The sequence below is a fragment of the Bactrocera oleae genome, chromosome 3 (assembly GCF_042242935.1).
Source record: "Bactrocera oleae isolate idBacOlea1 chromosome 3, idBacOlea1, whole genome shotgun sequence".
In the NCBI taxonomy this organism is placed as follows: Eukaryota; Metazoa; Arthropoda; class Insecta; order Diptera; family Tephritidae; genus Bactrocera; species Bactrocera oleae.
The window spans coordinates 65,453,190-65,475,259 of record NC_091537.1 but is presented as its reverse complement, the minus strand read 5'-3'; the positions used below and the strand labels follow the sequence as shown (position 1 = coordinate 65,475,259).

General features: G+C 34.0%; 1 protein-coding gene across 1 annotated transcript in view; it reads left to right on the top strand.

Moving 5' to 3' along the window:
* Positions 1-11,412: 11,412 nt before the first annotated feature.
* The window catches only part of LOC106619125 (uncharacterized), a 41,345-nt gene continuing 30,687 nt past the window's right edge, over positions 11,413-22,070 (top strand). Inside the window, 1 exon segment of the mRNA XM_070106532.1 lies at positions 11,413-12,141. Within this exon segment, the coding sequence (XP_069962633.1) occupies positions 11,595-12,141 (547 nt within the window). The 5' untranslated portion in view covers positions 11,413-11,594.

Below are 22,070 nucleotides of genomic sequence, written 5' to 3'. Positions count from 1 at the left end.
AGAGCTATTATGATAATTAGAGCATAACTGTAGCGATAGATGCTAGTTTCATCTACTATATCGAGCTATCCATAAGCAGTGAAAACTTTTCATTATCCAATAGAACTGTTAAGAGTAACTCAATTGCAGGAAATTTTTACAGGCTAAAATGTTATGCGTTCCATCTAAGGATTAGGAAGAATTACTTATCTGATGAGGTGAATTATTCACTGCAATTCAATTGTCTTAAAAAGTAAAAATATTATTAACTCAAATATTATATGTAAAAGTTAAATTAAACAAAGCCTCTTGCTGTGTAAATACGGGAGGCCGTAAGATTAGGAATGATTTATTTACTTAAAGTGAAAGAAATCTCCATCTGTTGAGCAATATTAATATAGAGAAAGGAAAAAAAGTTAGGCGATGCATATGTTCATGCATATTTCTTACCCGAAATCACTCTGCATACATTTATTAATTGCTTGCAACCTTTACTCCTATACAAAATTGGTTAAATTTTATACTCACTTATAAATTTCTGCAGGCTAAGAGCACGAGCCTGGCCTTTAATATTTCAGGACGTTTCGAAATAATTCTACATACATTTATTCTTTGTTAGTAACCTTTACTTTTATACAAAATTAAGATTTAAATTTAACTTACTACTGTTAAAATAATCTATATACACTCTTTATGCTCACTCTGTTAAAATTAAAAAAATTTTGCATTTTTTGAAAATACTCTCCATACTCTCATACAAAATCGGCTTAGTTTGACTCACTAATGTTAAAAATCTGTACAAACACTCTGCACGCTCATGTTGTTAAAATATTAGCAAAGTTCAAAGCTACTTTCCATACAGTTAGATACTGCAAGTAATCATAATCCTTAGCTCTCTGCAAGCTCATGCTGTTAACCTTTATTTTAGAAATTTTCGAAACTACTTTCCATATATGTATCTAGTGGTTGCTAGTAAGCTTTACTCTTACATAAAATCGGCTTAAGTTTAACTTACTACTGTTGATAATATCCACTTGTTCATGGTCCAAGCTTTCAACATTTAAGCAATTGACGAAGTTAATCTTGTTAAATTTATTTATTGCTGTAAGCTTTATTCTAATACAAAATCGGCTTTAGTTCATACTTATGTTAAAAATCGCTGAAAACTCTCTTCTCTCAAATCGGCTTAAGTTTGTACTCACTTAGGTTGAAATTTCTGTACGCTCTCCATTTTTTCGAACACCTTATATAATCTCAAAAAGTAATTTTTACTGTACCGATCATTAATACCCCAGATAACCAAAATATTATTGTTCCAAGTAAATGAATCTGACGAGAAGGTGAGAACGCGTCGGTTTACAAAGCGCCGCTTCGTGATTTGTAAACGCTTTTCGACAAATTTCATTCGCCGTTGGTTAGCCAACGAAGCAGCATTTCTCCTGCACACATACACATACACTGTTGTAAATACCATACATTCTAGACTTCGTATGCCCAAATTGATGCTTCGTTTATGATTTCGAAGTTTTGTTCAGCAGTGCTATCACTAGAAGCTTTCGTACTTCGTTGGTTGGCCGATAGGACGACTTCGAAAATGCAATTTTCTCGTATCATCAGTGTGTGTCGTTTACAATTTAGTTTAGTTTTACTTTCGACTTCGTCGTTAATGGTTGTGTAGTTGGAGTAGTATTTTGTCGAACGCGCGCTTAACTTAAGCTTAGTGTACATATATGTACATGGCTATTCTTGAGAATACAAGCACAAAACCGGTAAAAATTCCGTAGTCCAAAAAAGATGAAAATATAATATATGTGTGGTGCTATATAAAGTTGAATCCGACATTATTTCGCGCATATGCTTGAGCAGCTGTATTTCGACGTGTTAGTTTTTTATTGCTAAGTTATGTGAAGAAAGAAAGTAATTTAAATAATCGTTGTGTTAATATAAATATGTAAAGTTAAGATGTATGAACAAATTGATATTAAATATATTAGTAATTAAAAACTCGAATTATATGAGGAAAAACAATAAAATTAAAAATATATTAAAACAAAATAATATAACAAATGCGAAAAAATACGATAAAAAAGTAGAATAGTGTGAATTTATGTGCAAATATAGTAATTACGAGACAAAAAGTTGAACAGGAAAACAGTGAAATAAAAATCGTTGATACAGTAGTGCATAAAAATATTTATACAATAAAATAATTAAAATTACAAAAAAAAGAAAAAAGTAAGCATATTTATATGCTATATTTAAGATAATAACATATTTAAAATCAGTTGTCACGATCCTCCAGACAAAAGAGAACTTTAAGGGCCACGGTTTTACAAGCTAAATGCTATCCCAAAAATAGAGTTCGAAAAGTGTTTCGGGGATAGGAAGAAGGGCTGACCTGGCGATGGGAACTATCTTGAAGACGACAAATTAGTGTAGCCGAATGAATATTTGTTTCTTCAAAAAACGAAATTTCCCCTTTTTTGGAACACACGTAACGTAACATTAATATTTTAAATATTAGATGACAAAAAAACAAAATTGCCAAAATCAAAACTACTTTTGTACTTATTTGAAATTAATACTACGAAATAAATATTTGAATTACTGATATACAATTTTATTTATAAGTGTGAACATAAAATGTAATCGAACATTTTATACCCTCGCGAAGTCAAATGGTATCCTCGTTTGAGATTTCTTTATATAAGGTTGTCATATATCTCCCTTCCGCTTTTTTGTCTTTTGAATTTCGCGGCTATGTACAAAGCGCTACAGAGCTCGTATCTGGCAACACTATACATAATTTGAAAGGTCTTGACATAACCTACAAAACAACGCTATGCATGATTAGTTTTGATATTGCGTTCAACAGTTATAGACGTGTAAACATGGAGTTCACTAACGCCGAAATTCGCGCCATTTTAAAGTTTTCCTTCGTTAAATGCAAATCCGCTAGAGAAACCTTCCGAGAGATAAATGGTGATTAAAGTGAAAACGACACCATGGATAAGCCAGCCGGCGGAAGACCTGTGACGACAAATACCGATCAAATCATGGAATACATCGAGTTAGACCGGCATATGGCATCTCGTGACATCGCCCAGGAGATGGGAGTTAGTCACCAAACCATTTTGAACCACCTGCAGAAGGCTGGATAAAATAAAAGTTTGATGTTTGGGTGTCGCATAATTTGACGCAAAAAAACCTTCTGGACCGAATCAACGCCTGCGATATGCTGCTGAAACGGAACGAACTCGTCCCATTCTTGAAGCGGATGGTGACTGGCGACGAAAAATGGATCACATACGACAATATTAAGCGAAAACGGTCGTGGTCAAAGGCCGGTGAATCGTCCCAAACAGTGGCCAAGCCGGGATTGACGACCAGGTAGGTTTTGCTGTGTGTTTGGTGGGATTGGAAGGGAATCATCCACTATGAGCTGCTCCCATATGGCCAGACGCTTAATTCTACCATCTACTGCGAACAATTGGACCGCTTGAAGCAGGCGATCGACCAGAAGCGTCCAGAATTGGCCAACAGGAAGGGTGTAGTGTTCCACCAGGACAACGCCAGACCACACACTTCGTTGATGACTCGTCAGAAGCTACGAGAGCTCGGATGGGAGGTTTTATCGCATCCACCATATATCCCGGACGTAGCGCCAAGTGATTACCACCTGTTCCTGTCCATGGCGAATGCCCTTGGTGGTGTGAAGTTGAACTCAAAAGAGGTTTGTGAAAAGTGGCTGTCCGAATTCTTCGCAAATAAGGAGGGGGCTTCTACGAGGAAGGTATTATGAAGTTGTCGTCTAGATGGAAACAGATCATCGAACAAAACGGCGCATATTTTAACTAAATCCGATCACTGTAACACTTTTTATAAAGCATTGAATGAAGAGCAAAAAAGCGGTATATGACAACCTTATATATTTCGCTTGATTTGCATTTGACGCCACTCCCTTATCTGATCTTGGATACCAAATAACAGTCTTGTGTCTTATTGTGGAGCTTAGTTATGGCAATTTATTTTTTTTTTTTTGATTATTGGCGCCCATCTGCAATACCAACCGTCTTACGGTACCAAAAAATATGTCTACCAAGTTTCATAAAGATATCCCAATTTTTACTCAAGTTAGAGCTTGCACGGACGGACGGACGGACAGACAGACAGTCACTCGAATTTCAACTCGTCTCTTCATCCTGATGATTTATATATATATAACCATATATATAACTCGATTAGTTTTAGGTGTTCCAAACAACTGTTAGGTGAACAAAACTATTATACTCTTTAGCAACAGGTTGCGAGAAGGTGTGCGAATATGTGTTGGATGATTGATTCATCCATATAGTATAAAACATAATCATAAAGGTAGGACTAGTGTAAGAGTTAGTGTGAGGTGGCTTGTTCTAGTGAAAATGTAGGGGAATAATCCTATAAAATTATTAAATAAAATTAGTGAAAATAAAAATTCTTTCTTGGTTTAATTAAAATTTTCTCATCGACTTATCTGAAATAAATACTATAATTTAATGACCCAAATTCCAAGAAAATTGTGTTGTGAATACAAATACCGTCGCATAAGCACGAGAGAACACACTGATTGTTTTATTATTCAGTGTTCATTCAATCTAGTTAATTTTATTATGGTTGGCAAGTTTTTGTTCATAACTAAAATAATGATTCCTGGGAAGTGAAGAATTGCCAAAAGCAACAGTAATAGAAATACAACGTTTAATTGTGTATAAAAGGGAAGAACAAACAGCAGTTAGTGTATTGGCAGATAGTGTTTAAGCATAGTTTGTTTACTAGTACAGTATTTTTGTGCAGCATAGTAGCCATTGGAACTTGTGGAAAGACCATGGCGTATACGTAACCAACTGCATTCCTATGTTTTTCCACTGTATTCTAAGAGTGTTTAAGTAACGCATGGCCTAAGCTGAGAATGTGTAGAAACAAATCCCATTGCTGCACATGCTGTGCTATCTATATTTTATGTTTTATTCACTTGTGCTATTCATTAAGAGAAAGAAAGCCTTGAGCGCCGAAAAATTCAATCTAGTATCCGCTCCGTTTTCATATATTTTGCACGCTTGGCATTTGGCGAACGCTGGCACTAGTTAGTTAAGCGCACTTCCTTTGCAAACTTACGTACTTAGAAAATACTGTCTATAAAGAGTAGTGTTTGCTGTTTTCTTGTTTTGCTACCTGCTGCCACGTGTTTATTTCCTTGTGTTTGCGTCTGTGTTTAAATTTCTAATGCTTTAACTACAAAGTTCTACGACTTCAATATCCGTTATCTGCTATCGTAGGAACGTGCGTCTCTAATACAGCCGAAATATATGGTAGAGTGTTTTAAATCGAAAAGTGAGCAAAACTATTTTTAGATTAGCAGGCATGACTGCGAAATATATGGTAGAGTGTTTTTAAATCGAAAAGTGAGCAAAACTATTTTTAGATTAGCAGGCATGACTGCTTAAGTAATTACTAATGAACTCTCATACGACGGGGACAATTCGACTATGCTTGCTAACATTTCGACAAAATTGCCATACCAGCACTGGAATCCGATCGTTCAGTTTGAATGACAGTTATACTCGTCTGCTTTAGTGGCCTCATATCTTATAATGCTGATCATTTATATATATATATTTTCATAGGGTCTGTGACGTTTCCTTCTTGGTATTACAAATTTCGTGGCAAACTGTGTATATTCTGTTCAAGGTATAATAAAAACTAACTATAAATACATTATTGGCATTTAAAATTTTTGTCGCTACCAACTGCCTGGAGTTAGCAACCGTTGTGCGTGGGTAACCTACTTCCAATCGCCTTATCTCAGTTAATTTCTTTAAAAATATTTGAGATGTTTTTAATTTTGATTCACATAAACTTTTGCAACTCCAGCCCTCGTATTGAAGATACCAATAGCCAATACTGTCAAACAGCTAACAAACTGATTGTCGCTCTTGGGTTTGCTTGTCGCCACAAAAGATCTGCTTTATACTAGAGTCTCGTCTGATAAAATGTGTGGCGAAGCTTAGCTGATATACGAGCGAAATACCAAAGGTTGTGCATGTATTGTTGTTGTTTTATGCAATATTTTGTTCAGGTATTCATATTATTGGTATTCAGGCAATTCACTTATTCTATCAGTGCCTTGTTTACCAAAAAAAATACATACAACCACTCGTGTTTGTGGTTGTATGTTTGAGCATTTTCTCAATAACGCAAAAATATGTTTATAAGAGTGAAATTCAATTTATATAAAATATTCGACTATCGCGCTAATATATTATATATTGTGACTGCAATTTAATTTTATTAATTTGAGGTAAAACTTGATTGATTTATTGATCAAGAATTAATTAACTGCAATGTAAGGAATTTGTCAGGACCTGAAACAAAAATTAGTTCCTATAATGTCCACTTGAAGTATCTTACTATTCAGATTAAAATCAGAATATTGCTTATGCGTTTGGTTTCCCTGGTCTTACTGGGTATTTAAACATGGGTGATCCATTTCGAGGTTTCCTACATTTTTACAAAAATATTAATATCACAAAAATGATTGTCCGCATAGACTTGAGACTTTATTCCCACAGAAAAAAGTCTAACGGTGTGATATCACACAATTCGCAGCAACTTGGACTGACGTATGGAACGTCGAGATCTAAAATTGAAAGCGTACAAAATATAGCTTGTTTACGAACTGAAGCCGCTCAACCTTCCCAAGCGACATCGCTTCGCTCTATGGGCTCTTCCACAAAGATCCGACGTTTTCGAGCCATATTTAGTTCAGTGATGAGGCACATTTCTGGCTCAATGGGTATGTAAACAAACAAAATTGCCGCATTTGTGACGAAGAGCAACCTAAAGAGATTCAAGAGCTGCCATTCCATCCTGAAAAAAAACCCGTTTGGTGTGTTATATGGGCCGGTGGAATCATTGGTCCATATTTCTTCAAAAATGATGCCGGTGAGAACGTAACCGTCAATGGCGACCGTTATCGCGCCATGATAACCGACTATTTGATGCCTGAAATTGAAGCTCGTGATCTCGGCGACATTTGATGTCAACAAAACGGCACCATTTCCCACACATCACATCAATCAATGGATTTATTGAGAATAAACTTCGGTGAGCAGATAATTTCACGTATTGGGACAGTCGATTGGCCACCAATATCGTGTGATATCACACCGTTAGACTTTTTCCTGTAGGGAAACGTAAATTCTAAAGTCTATGCGGACAATCCCGCTTCTATTTAGGCCCTGGAGCAAAACAACATGCGTGTCATTCGCAAGTTACCGGTCAAAACGCTCGAACGAGTCTTCGAAAATTGAACTCGAGGGATGAATCATCTGAGACGTAGCCGTAGCCAACATTTGAAAGCGACAATCTTAAAAAAATAGGAGAAAAAGAATGTTCTGTTAAATGATAATATACATTTCTTATCAGATTTGAATTGTCAGTGTTTTTTTTTTTTTTAATTTAGGGAACCTCGAAATGGATCACCCTTTAGATGCAAGTTGGAAAAGAGAATATTCAGTAGCGAAATGCTAATTTGATTAGAAATGTACGCGAGCGTATTTCGACCGCTACCGCTAATAGATATCGCAAATGAATACGCATTGATATAAGCAAATGATAATGGGGGGTAACACTCACATAGACACTCTAACAACAATATATGCACATATTTATATGCAGAAAATCAATTTCGGAATAGTGAGCGTATAACCTACTACCACCAGTGCGTATGGGTAACATTGGCCATGAAATTTATTAGGCATGAGAGCGTCTATGCTAAGTTGTCCCTATGTTATGCATTTGCAAAAAAATACTTATTAAAAAATTGAAGATAATATTAGAAACGTAATGTGCTCAATGTTTGGTATACATGTATTTCATTATTATGCAACGAAATATATATAAATAAAACAATATTACGACCCATGTAGCATTCAATAAGCAAATTTGTATACCATGACCCGTGTATTTTATGTTTACATACATAAATAACTCGCATCATAAATTTATAAACCAAACTACTTAAGTTATTATAAACCTTATCTGAGTTTTAACCGTTATTTCACTTTTGTTAAGCCATTAATTTCCTTATCTAGTTTTTTAGTTAATAATGAGACAATACCATTCCATAGCTCTTCACTTTCATCTCAAGAATCGCATATGCAAAGCTAATGTTCAAAAATCCAATCTAATAAATTTTGCCATCATTTATTACAAACACCGCACCCGTACAACTTAAAAGTCTCACAAGCAAAACATTTACCATACAGAATACCATCTCAATGTTTAAAATATGAATGGATTGTTATAGAAACGGATCTTCGATTACAACTTTAATGTACACAACTAATAAAGTAGCGGATAAATCGAAGAACTATTCGCTAATTAATTTTAGTTGAAAATGGGATAAACTTTTTACTGGATCAAAATAGATTTTACTGAACTCAAATTAGGAGTTTTATTCAGGCATACAGAAGAGCCACCTACATTATATGGTGGTAAACATAAGTAGGGTCGTGGCTTAACAAAAACTAATATAATAATTTATTTCATATATTTGGATACATTAATTTATCTTTCAAAATTAAGTTTCTTATATATCTTCAAGACTGTGACTTTAGAGATGCAAGGTCAGCCTATCACTAAAGAGGTATTGACCACACATACTTAAAGATCGGAATCAAGTGCTTGTATGGAAACATTTTTAATTTGACGAGATATCTTTACAAAATTTTGCATACATTTTTGCACAAGACTACGCTAAAATTTTTGAATAATTCGTTCAGATCGGCCCACTAAAGCATGTAGTAGCCATACAACCTCACTGAGTAAAGTCAAGGTCTTATCGGGTGTTTTTTTCGAGGTATACCAGAGAACTTTAAGTTGGCATTACTGTTCAAGATGGGGACCGATTTAATAGCTGTCAAGTTATTTTTTCTCAGTTTGGTTTGGCAATTCATCATGAACAGGCTCATGCCTGAACAATGCTAGATGTGGTTCTAACAAGACGGCGCAACATGTCACACAGCTCGTGCCACAATCGATTAATTGAAAGACACGTTTGGTGACCGCCTAATTTCACGTTGTGGACCTGTGAATTGTGGGGTTTTGTAAAGTCATTGGTCTATGCGCATAAGTCACAAACGCTTAACCATTTGGAAGACAACATTCGCCATGTTATTGTCGATATACAGCCACAAATGTTGGAAAAAGTCATCGAAAATTGATTCGTTCAGATTGGACTACATCCGAGCCAGCCGTGGCGGTCATATGCCAGAAATCATATATAAAATGTAATGCCACAAGATTATCTTTCGAATTAGTAAAACTCGTGTCAATCGAATAATCCATCGTTGTTTTATTGCAATTTAAAGTTCTCTCTAAAAAACCGGTATAAAAATTATTTATTTGTGAAGGATTTTATAGGTTCAATGCAGTCGTAGTTTATATTTTTCTTGTTTTTATGGTCAGTTTCGGAAGGTCAATACGTATTCGTTTAAGAAGATATAAAAATTCCAAAGAAGAAATAATATAATACAAGATATTACGCAAACTACTAAAAAAAAGTCTTAAACGATTCGAAATGCGCCCACTACTACAACCATCACAGAACATAAAAATGTTACACCAAACTTACTACTAATGATGTCTCACCAGGCAATAAACTACGTAGTCGATATGCAAGTCCTTCCAACTTGCCCCATTATTTATATAAGCTGTCGACTAGTTTGAACAACTTACTTTTTAAAACAACATTTAAGCTTAAAATTTAGATTCATTATTGGCCAAAAAGTAAAAGTGTGAAATGTCAACATGCTGTTACACCCACTCACTTCGCTTGATTGAAAGCATCAATCGTCTTACCAAAGTGCGTCCAGAGGGTGATCAAATGAAAGCAGACATTTTTGTACCTATGCTTTCGTATTGTTTTGTTAGTAAATTAATTAGATTGCGCTACATAGACATGGTTAGAGTTTTGTAAGCTGTTCGGTTCACCTGAACTTACCGTTACCAACATACTTAAAACTACCACTGTTGTTAAATCTTTGCAAATAGTATATAAAGCCCATTCTAACGCCTATCAGATCTATTACCCAAAAACGTATATTGCACTAGAACAAAAAAATTGTACAGCCAGATGTTTTGCCTTGAAGTAAAAGGCCTAAATTGTTTAATTGTTTGAATTGCATCCAAAAGCGAAAGTAAGGCCATTTTATTAATTTTCAGAATGAAATCGTCAACATTTTTAAAAATCTAGTATTCTCCAAAAATCTCCAAATCCAAAATAACTTCATTTTTGATTGCATGAATTGACATAAAAACTCTATTCTCATTTTCTGAAAAAATAAAAAAGATTTTCCAAATTACGTGAAAAAATGGCATAGAAACAAATAAGAAACGCAACTAAAGCTTTTTATAGAATAAATTATAATAGCAAATTTATTATATATTGAAAATTATGAAATAAGTTGCTTATTTTTTTGCAATAGTATATATTTATTTTATGTATACCGTTAGATGAAGATATAGAAAAGTGGTTGAAGATGATAAAAGACTAAAGACTAAGGGCCGCTTATCCGAGCTTTGACCACGACCGTTTGCACTCGATGTTGTTGTAAGTGACCTATTTTTCATCGCCAGTCACAATCCGCTTCAAAAACGGGTCGATTTTGTTGCGATTCAGCAGCGATTCGTAGATGGAAATTCGGTCCATCATGTTTTTTTGCGTTACTTCGTGAGGCACCCAAACATCGAGCTTCTTTTTGAATCAAAGGTTATCCAAACGGTTTTCTGGCTTATCTTTATTTCCTCAGCAATTAAATAAGTGCTCACGTGACGGTCTGTTTCCACTATTTCCATGATTTTATCGCAATTTTCGACGACAGGCCTCCTAACGCGTGGTGCATCTTTGACATCGAAATTACCGGAACGGAACCTAGCAAACCACTTTTGTGCTACACGTTCGTTTACAGTATCGGGCCCATAAACTAAATTAATTTTTTCAGCCGTTTTGGCTGCTTTTTCGCCTTAATCGAAGAAAAATTGTAAAATATAGCGAATTTTCTCTTTGCTGGTGTCCATCTTTGACGAGCGCTCACAACGTACTGAGTCAATCAATCGAAAAACTGTCAAAGACAAACTTTTAGCGCGAATAAACAGGTTTTCCGCGCCGTATAGTATGACATGATGCGACTCGTAACACTAGTACTATGAACAATAACGCCATCTCTTAGATACAAACCGAACGAACTCTTTACTTGACCTAATATAATATATACATATATATATTTATATATATATATATATATATTATATATCAGAACTGAAAGAGATAATCCGTTGTACAAATCCATAACAAATTGTTATAATCCATTTATTGACGGTATTTCGAAAATACAGCTCTAAAATAGCTCTAGCTCAGCGAACCATATCATTTTCGCCTACAGCGAAGCAGCAAACTAGTGAATTACACTCAGTGGATGTAAATAAATGCAAATAATTGTAACGGTTATGGCAAATGGCCAAATATCGTCTAAATATTGTGACTTCAGCAAATACACAGCGTATGAAACGTTAAAATGGTCCGAAAAAAACTGTTTGCGACAAGAACAATTAACTCGACGAGCACGGCTGCTTTTGCGCAGCGCAAAATGCGAACGATTCGCGCCAAGGTGGCGAGATCGATAGCGAAAATAGCGAGAAGAGCAAGAGTAACACTAATGATAAATACTACCAAGATTGTAGCGCCGCCGACACACACACTGAAAATGAAACGGAAATGTAAAATACCAAAAAATTTGTTATTAATTATCGCAATTTGTGTTACCAACTTTTGGGCGTGGCTTGGCGAGGGCGGAGATGTTGGTGGTCGTTTACTGCCGCTTGCCTACTGCTCGCATATGACCGTCTCAGCTGGTGACGCCATCGGACGTACGTTCACTATCGAAATGCGTGGCAAACATCACTATCACGATGGTATTGGGGGCGGCAGTGGCAGTAGTAGCAGTTTGGAGAATGTGGATACGGAGAATATGAATATGGATCTACATGGCTTTGATCAGGAAGGTGACGCTAGTGGTATGCCAGTGGAATCAAAAGAGCGCGATCATATCGCCCATCATTTTGGTAAGTAAGTTTCCACACAACATAAATTTTAAATGTTTCCTAAACACTAATAACAAGGCAATTAAAACGGTGGTGCTTGCATTCTGATTAACCAGATTTCCCATAGCTTTATACCGCCTGGAAGCAATCTAACTTTATCGGGAGAATTTTTAACTATACACTAGGGTTAGGTTAAGTTTGATGGCTGATCCTCAAGACGGTGATCGCACTTGTACCGCTATAAATATTCCTTTTTGAAGCTCCAATAAATAACTCCTTTATCCGACATATAATTCGACAAAAAGAATTGAGTGCAATATAAATCTGCAAGACAGTTAATTCCTATTCCCACCAGTGGGATATTTGAAAGAGTGAACTACTAAATGTTATAAGACTTCATCTCACAAAGACTGGGCTGTTTCTCCCTCGTTTTCAAACAGTTTCTACAGTTAACATCATGCAATTAAAGATAATTAATTATATACTAACTAATACTTAATTCCACAGCAGAACAGCCTTCAAACCGATCTATATTGCTATTCAAAAAACCTCATATTAACATCGTACGTCAAGAGAATTTTTGTTGAAGAAACGAAATTATTTCATTCACAGTACACAAGCTCTTTTATCCATACAGACGGACAAGCTTAATGAACCAAAGCCAAGCTTTACAGATATTCATAAACTGTTAACAGCTTGAAATTGCTAAGAGGATACGACTCACAGTTGTCGCCGAACTGACCAAAATAGCATCGCGTTGACTGAAATAAACTCTCTTGCCTGGGTAAGGCTCAAACAACTATATGAACTGTGCAATGCGTCATTACATGTCAAAAGTTTACTCAGCGCACAAAAAACAAATTTACTTCAGTTGCACCATAGCTATAATACCCTTCCCAACTACAAAAGATTCCATACAAGAACTTGCCTCGACCGATCAGTTTGTAGTTTTAGTTGTAGTCAAATGAAAAAGTTCTCCATACGAGCACTTGACTTAACGATGGATTATTCGATTGACATGAGTTTTATTTATCCGAAAGATAATAGTGTGGTATTACATTTTAAATATGATTGAGCCACGGCTGGCTCGGATGTAGTCCAATCTGGACGTCCTGTTTTCAATGACTTTTTCCAACATTTGTGGCCGTATATTGTGGCAATAACACGGCGAATGTTATCTTCCAAATAATTAAGTATTTGTGGCTTATGCGCATAGACCAATGACTTTACATAACCCCACAGAAAGTAGTCTAGCGGTGTTAAATCACAAGATCTTGGAGGCCAATTCACAGGTCCAAAACGTGAAATTAGGCGGTCACCAAACGTGTCTTTCAATTAATCCATTGTGGCACGAGCTGTGTGACATGTTGCGCCGTCTTGTTGGAACCACAGCTCCTGGATATCATGGCTGTTCAATTCAGTAATGAAAAGGTTAGTAATCATGGCTCTATACTGATCACCATTGACTGTAACGTTCTGGCCATCATCGTTTTTAAAGAAGTACGGACCAATGATGCAACCAGCCCATAAAGCGCACAAAACAGTCAGTCATTCTGGATGTAACGGTGTTTCGCTATACACTTAAGGATTAGCTTTACTCCAAATGCGGCAGTTTTGTTTGTTGACGTAGCCATTCAACCAGAAGTGCTCTTTAATGCATCATACGATAAAATGAACGTAGTGCGCGATACGTATTCCGCACAGAACCATTATACATAGAATTACAGCACTAATACATCACTTCTGTTTATCGGTAATACGGGCATTCGTATAACAAATTTTTTTAACTAACGGTACCATAATAATATAGTGGACTATATTAGTATTAGTAGTAAAATTTTTTGCTGTTATTATGAAAATATTATTGAACACATTACCTTTACAAACATCAAAACCCAGAATAACTATCATTAACCGTATTATTATAAATTTAACTAAAAAATGGAATTACAAAGCACAAATATTTATTTATTACTAGCTGACCCGGCGAACTTCGTACCGTCATATCGTCTTTGATGCACTACTATATTTTGTATAGCTGACAGTATATATTAATATATTTTTTCATAAGAGTGTTTATTCCATAGGGTTTCATAATTCCTCTTACATTTTTACAAATCGTTACCGAACAACTTGGCATTTTGAAGCTCACTAAGCTCAACACCACGCGCGCTTTAGAAAGCAACTAATAGCAAATTTAAGTAACCATATTTCCGAACAAACGATGCTATTTCAATATAGTCCATGGCTCTGAATGACGATGACATTTGTTACGCGCGTTTTTTAAAATATGCAAAATTAAATGTATTTTTTCAATCTTTCTGAGAGGGTCCGTAATAACCTTTTCCAGAGTACTAGAAAACTTCAAAAAAAAAATCACCAAATCGGTCTAGCCGTTCTCAAGTTATGGCGTGACGACGATAAACGGGTTTCATTTTTATATATAATATAAAGAAGATTTATGATGACTTAAAGAGACATAGAGGTACCATATGTGTTAGTAAAAGTGTTGATGTAACTTTATGTAGTAAATACCTCCCATCATTATGCTATAGGTTAAAAAATATAGTTTAAATAATTTAAGTCTGCAATTGGAATTTAACTCTTTAAGCTTTAGGCTACTTAAATTAACTCACTTGTAAAATTTGAGAAACCCAAGAAATTTTGTAAATATTTTATCTACGCAATACACACTTGCACATTGAAAGAGTAAATATTTATTTGTTTATGCATGAATTGCCTTTAACCGACTATAATATGAATAGAGAAGAACACATATTTTTGGTATATAAATGTACGTACTTTATGGTACATATATAAATATATGTATAGGGTATATATGTACCCAAAACTTTTTCAGCTGTGACTGTCATATGAACGGTCAAATGACTGTCACTGTTCTTGTAGGGAAGTTATTATATAGATGGAGACAGAAGAAAGTGTCAGTATTTACAAACAATCTACAACTCTCGTATAAGTATACCAGTATTTATATTAGTATTCCTATATAAATAAATTTGTGCTTTAGCTAGAGTAAATTTCGGGAATATTTAAGCGCACAGTATATTTTTCATCGCATATGAATGTCGAGAGGACAGATGCAGATAGTATTCCCACTAGAAGCGAAATTTTATTAAAACTCAGTATTCGAAACTACTAAAATGGAAGATGCTAATAGCGATGAATTGCATTTTTAAGAGTATTATATGAAAACAGAAAATATACTTCTACATGCAAAATATTTATGCACGGACATAAACACACATTTATTGCAATACATAATTTGGAGTCACTTGACATAAGCATATTGCACAAGCTTTAGAAACATCTATAAATATATATTCGTAAATACTCGTATTTCGGCTGTATGTTCTATAAATTCCTTTGACTCAAGCCCAGCGTATATATGGTATGGATATATAGATTTGTGTATATTAGTTTTGAATATTGCGACCTTTAATAAGTAGTGTAAAGATAATCCTCTCAGAAACCTACTTCTCGGTAAACTCAAAATCCCTCAAATTTGTTTCTACATTCTAATCCATAAAATCTAGAAACTTTAGTACTGGCGACGATTTTATTTAAAGAAATTACTTAGGACAGTTAATAGCTGGATAATTTCGTGTACAAAAGTCATCTCTACTACTTAAAATATCAATTGTTTAAGTCAATCTGTAGATATAAATCTACTTAAATATTTTATGAGAGATACTTCAAAGGGCAACAATAACAAAGTTTTCTTAAATTTTTTTTAGCTGCAACCAGCTTTTTTGGCATGATTCATTTTAAGTAAAATTTTCCTACAATTTTCACTTAGTGTTGTCATTTCATGTACCAGTACGTCTTAATGTATAGAAGCATATGCATTCAACCTCAGTGCACATATTTGCTTTGCTGCTCTGTTCTTGCTTGATATTGCACAATATTTGACTGCAGAAGAAGGATCTACTATTATGGTGAAAAGGAGTGTGTTTAGACACTTTAGGGTATGCAATGCCTTATTTGCATTAATCTTTGTGTATGCAAATCAACTTTATCGCCTGCCTCAAATGCCAAAACAACAACAGCAGTGAATGTAAGAAGAGCAACGAGGATACTATCGAGATACAATCGAACCTACCTTCATTTATGTCACAATTGTGTTCTCTTAACTTCAACTTGCCATACTAAAAGATACCTTTTAAGAAATTTTACAGTTAAATCGTAAGGCAATTTGTATTTTCTATTTTTTAAAAACTTAACCTAATCTAGATTATTTCTTTGATCAGAGTATTAAAGTGGAATCTTAAGAACCTAGTGTGAAATTCGAAAAAAAAAACTTTTTTTATTTTGTGCATATTTCAGATTATCGACTTTAAAAAATATGATATTATAATTTTAAATATTTTTTACGTTCCGACCTTCTAATATATAGACAATCAGCTTAGGTACGTTTTTCTGTAAACAGTATTTTTCGAAGTGATTATTCGGACACAAAATTTTGTCAATTTTCGGAGATATCGTGAAACTCTAAAAATAATAAATGTTTTTCATTAAAAAATGTTACTGAGTGTTCTTAAAATATATATTAATATACTCCTAAAACTTAAAAATAAATAATTCAGTAGTTTTTTATCCTAATTCGCATAAGTAGCCTGTTCTAGGCTGTCACACACGGTATGTCGTTTAACTCTAACAAATGAAGTAGTCAAATGAGTAATTTTTTAATAACGGGACAAATTTCTAAACAGAATTGAATAAACAAGCGTTATAAAAACTTTAATACCAAAATATTTAATATTATATACATCGCTTAAATATTCTGAATAATATGTTATAAGTTAATCAAAATTTTATTCTTAATTTATTATTGTTCTTAACCATATCAATTTATATGTATAGATTATGTACATATACAGGTAGTCCTTTGCTCGTATTCTCAATAGTTCAACACAATCCTGCCGTAAATTCTATCTCATTAAAGGTGAAAGTTAAGGTCAAACTATGTTTTTATATAACCACTTGTTGCACGTTGGCATTTCATGGGCAGTGATAGTAATAGTAAATGAGTGGATATACTACAAGTATACTACATTAGGGTGTCCGTTATTTGCCAAGTTGATTTATTTTACAAACCCCACCTGAGTTTTCAGTTTTGGTCCTAAATTATACGCTTTATAATAAATGTATATTTTTTTCCCAAAATATTCCTTTAAAAGTTATGCATCAAATGCACGAAATATCCATACATGTGATTTTTGGATTCTGTGTTTCTCATACGGCTTTTATGTAAAAAATCATTGTGTCACTTGGCAAATAAGAGAGACCTCAATATGCATTTATATATTCGTTACTAAATTGTTTATTTATGTATATATGTGCTTATTACAACCAGAATACATGACAATTTCATTTGCTTCATAAAATTACAGGGTGGCTCACTAATCGTGATACAAAAACAAACCGTAGTAACTTTTGTTTTTTGTGTGAGTAATCGACTTCCTTGTTTTTTATTTTGCCAGGTTCTTGTTTAAGTTTTTAAAAGTGAATGCTTGGGATACCGAAAAGAGGGTTTGGATAGTGCAGGGTTACCATGCTTTGCAGTCCGTCAATTCCATACAAAGGGAACTCAGACGGAATTTTGGCGGCACTCCCCTGAGTAGATAGAACATTATGAGGTTGGTAAACATGTTTGCCGAATCTTTAAGTATCGTAAGAAGACGATACCAGCGAAATCCGTATGTTCGTGTTCAAGAAACAATCGCGGCTGTTGCATCTTCAATTCAGGCAAATCAAAGATTTTCGACTCGCAACTTATCGGAGCAACTTGGAGTTAGCAGACGGTTAGATTTTCCTATTCGCCTGGAATTTTGCCAAAAATTATTAAAATGGCCGAAGAAGGCAATAACTTTGAACCCATTTTGGTCTAAACGGAAAAGTGAACAAGCAAAATTGACGTGCAAATCCAGAAATAACCCACGAGATGGGACTTCACCCAGAACGAGTCTCTGTGTTGTGCGCAGTTTCATCAAGTTGTATTGTCGGGCCATATTTCTATGAAGAAAACGGCGTAACAGTAACTGTCAATGGGCACCGTTATTTAAAGATGTCATTTACGGTCCATAATTTTTAAAAGTAATTAATTAAGTAATAAAATATGGGGAAAAAAATAAATAAATGTAATGCATTGATTAAACGTTAATTTGGTTTGTTTTTGTATCACAATTCGATTGCACCCTGCATATACAAACGAATGAACATGAATATGCAATGTCATGACATGACACAAATGTTAATGCACCCAAACATATTTACTTACGCAGACATATAGACATGAGTCAGACTCTCTTTGGAAATGTGTTGATACTTGTTAAATAGACTTGCCGACTGACCAGCTTTTCCTGAACGAAAGGCTTCGCTTAGTTGTTTTTAAACTGATGTTTACATTTATGGAAAACCTGTTGTCACTAAATCTTTTAAGTACCATATACACAATACACACTTGGCAAATCCTTTGTTTTGTTAATATTGTGTGATTTTGCACATGTTTCTTTGGTAGATTTTTGATGGGATTTTAGAACATTTTTATAACATATGTGTTTTTTGTTTGGGATGACTTTTTGATACATGAATTAAAAATATCCGAGACATGAAATATGTGTTCGCTTAAACTCAAGACAATTTTATTTCGCTGAAGTATATAATTTTGAGAAAAATATGAGAGCGGCTGTTATACACATGAAAAAATATTTACTTGTTATAGACTTGATAGTAGATAAATTTAATAATTTCTTAAATAGAGAAAATATTGTCATTAGGAAGGAAATATCCACTTCAGTATGTCTAAACATCTTTATTCCTAGCCTCTAGAAATCATACCCTATTAGCTTGCACAAACGTTACATCTACTTGTACCAACATACATGTTTACTGTTTTCACTAATTTATATTCCCTTCTATGTGCTTTATTTTCATTCACTGCTCGAACAATAATCTGATAACCATGTGCTTGTGACAACTAAACATATATATTGCACCTGAACTACTCTGCTACCAACTTCGACTCATCTTCTATTACTAATGATGTCAATTTATTGGTGTCAATTTATCGCTATTTTCTTGCCATCATGAAGAGTTCCTCGGAGATATTCGGGTTAATGTTCAGTCAATGTTCTTAAAAAAAACACATATAAGAGCGGGATTAATTAGGGTACTTGCAAAGCCACTTCCCACGAGAAAAGACATCCAGTGAGGCGGCAAATAATATTATTCATCAGATTGTTTATAGAATTCGTTTGGCGCATATAATGTGGTACTTAACTTGTATATATGTACATATACCTAGAGCTTATTTTGGAGGTTCCATTTAATAAAAACATTTGAATTTCCCTAACAATTAGTGTTTTTTTATTTGAAAAAAAATCATATCACACTTATTGGAAAACCCTGTATTACTTTTATGTTTTTCTTTTTTTTTAATTTAATATACTTCAACGATAATACTAAAATTTTATTTTTAAAATATTTCAAGGTTTACATAAAGGTTTCGAAATTCTAAATTGCGAGTTCTGAATCTTGGCGACATGTTCATTTTGAAATTATCTACATACAGTAATTAATCATTAAATTATGCTGCCCAGATTCACAAAAGGCTTTTCTATGCGGCTGTCAATCAGCATTTCTATTTCAGTATTTCTATAGTAAAGTTTTTTGACAATCTATCGATTGAAGTGACAAAAAATTAAATACACCGGAAATGGAGCGAAAACAGCAACAATACAAACTTCCATAGAAAAAAGGATAACACAATGTTTATTAATATTTACCCGCCGCCTGACAATTGGCTAAGCAAATAAAATTTTATAATAATCATCCATATATGCATACATGCTGAGGCAGTTAGGCAATGCCTACAGAGCCACATAAATAAAAAAAAAATGTGTGTACAAGATCAAGGCGAATCACTTTAAATATGCACATTATGATAAATAAGAACTTTTATGACTTAATATACCCATACATTAATTTCCGAATATATCCATTAACTTTGCACGTATTAACGGTTGTTAGCTTGACGTCATACCAATAACAACAAAACAGAAAAATCTGATAAGGTATGTCAACTTGTCGCGGGAAGGTCTAGTAGCTCATTTTTATGTTGTTAGTAATTCTCTTGATAACGATAAAAACAGCAACCCGTATTAAGGTTGAAAAGCCTCATGAGTTTGAGCTCATGATAACTCAAGCAAAAGGTACCAACACATGAGTAAACAAGTACGTTCAGGATATTTTAGCTTTGGAAGGTTTCTTAGATATGAGTACTTTTTAGCAATTTAATATAATTTTACTGACATATGAATATGTAAATAGAAAATCTATGGTTAAGCCATTTAAAAATCGAATAATAGGCATTGGTTAGATTTTTTTACATATATATTATGTATTTATATTATATACTATACGTTACAGTTAAATACTCTAATGTTATTTAAAATAAATTTATAAAAATATAAAAATAGCACAAGTGGTCTTAGTTTGCTTAACTATGTTAGGATTTTGTGAAAGAAAACGTTTGTACCAAAATTGGTATAAAGTAGTCATTTAGTTTCCACGAAGAAAATTGCGCCTAATGAAGGTTGGTGTTAAGCCCATACTCAATCTCCCGAAGACAATTATGTGTGTCTTATGTATGGCTATTTCCCTAAACACCGTTTCTAGGGATAAATCTGAAAGGTTTACCGCACATTTTATGTTTTTATACGACACTTGTTGTAGAAGGCGCTAACTTAACCTAAATATAAATATACCCCATATACTTGTACATTACTTATATTCCGTGATACTAATATAACATTCACTTGTTTTGTAATTCTGATAATAAATTCACTTGTCCCTCAAATGCTAATGAAACGTTTGAACTATATCTCTATTTTGTTACTGTATGTATTATTTCTTATAAATTTAATACACCACGGCAATTTTCATACTCTAATAAATCATTTATCATAATTTCATTTTTGTTATCGTATTTTGTTCAAATTAAGGATACCTTTTGTAACTCTTATGTTAGTTTCAGACAAAAAGTTTTTTGTACGTGCAAAATATTGTATTCAGAATCATAAATACATCATGTTGAACTTGTACCATTAAAGTAAGAAAAAACTACATCTGCCACGAAGCTATAATACCCTTCACAAGTGCATTTCTTACTGCAACTGTACGTATAACGAAATCTGAACATGTAACCGGCCAATGGTTTGCATCCGAGGAAACACATTTTGCTACCTTTAAGACAAATTAAGGTTACATAATAAGGAAGAAGGATATGTTGTAAAGATCTTAATTTTTTCTATTGATAAGTTTATATGGCAACTATATGATATAATAGTCTGTGTATAGTGGATAAACGTATAAAAATTAATGCCTTGCACTAGGTTTACTAGAAGATGAGCATCAATATGTTTGCTAAAGTAGCATTAAACCGCCCAGGAACACAAATTCGTCAACTATTTGCTATAGTACTGAGGGCATGTTTCTCGTCCTAATAATAATGTTGTGAGATAATCAAAAAGATTCGATGACTCATGATATATTGTATCGACATCGTACAAGGTGCAACGATCTAACGATATCATTCAGTCACGCAATGTATAATAAAGCATTGATTGCTATTGAGGATCTTTGCATTGTCATTGCGAATTTAGCAATCAGTCATTTCGGTATGAGTTCACCAAATCGAAGTGCAGCTGATTTAATCAACACAGACATAAATCGTGTACTGCAGCATGATACTGTTCCTTTACTAAATGATGAATAAAAAACAAAACGTTTCGGCAGGACAAGGGCCTTTATTTCGTATGCTCCAGGTAGAACTGGTTCATTCTTACGCTTCTGTTTGTTATTATTTGGGATGATTGCACTATTTCACATGAACATTCACTTGAGGCGTTGGAAAGGATATCGGAAGATAT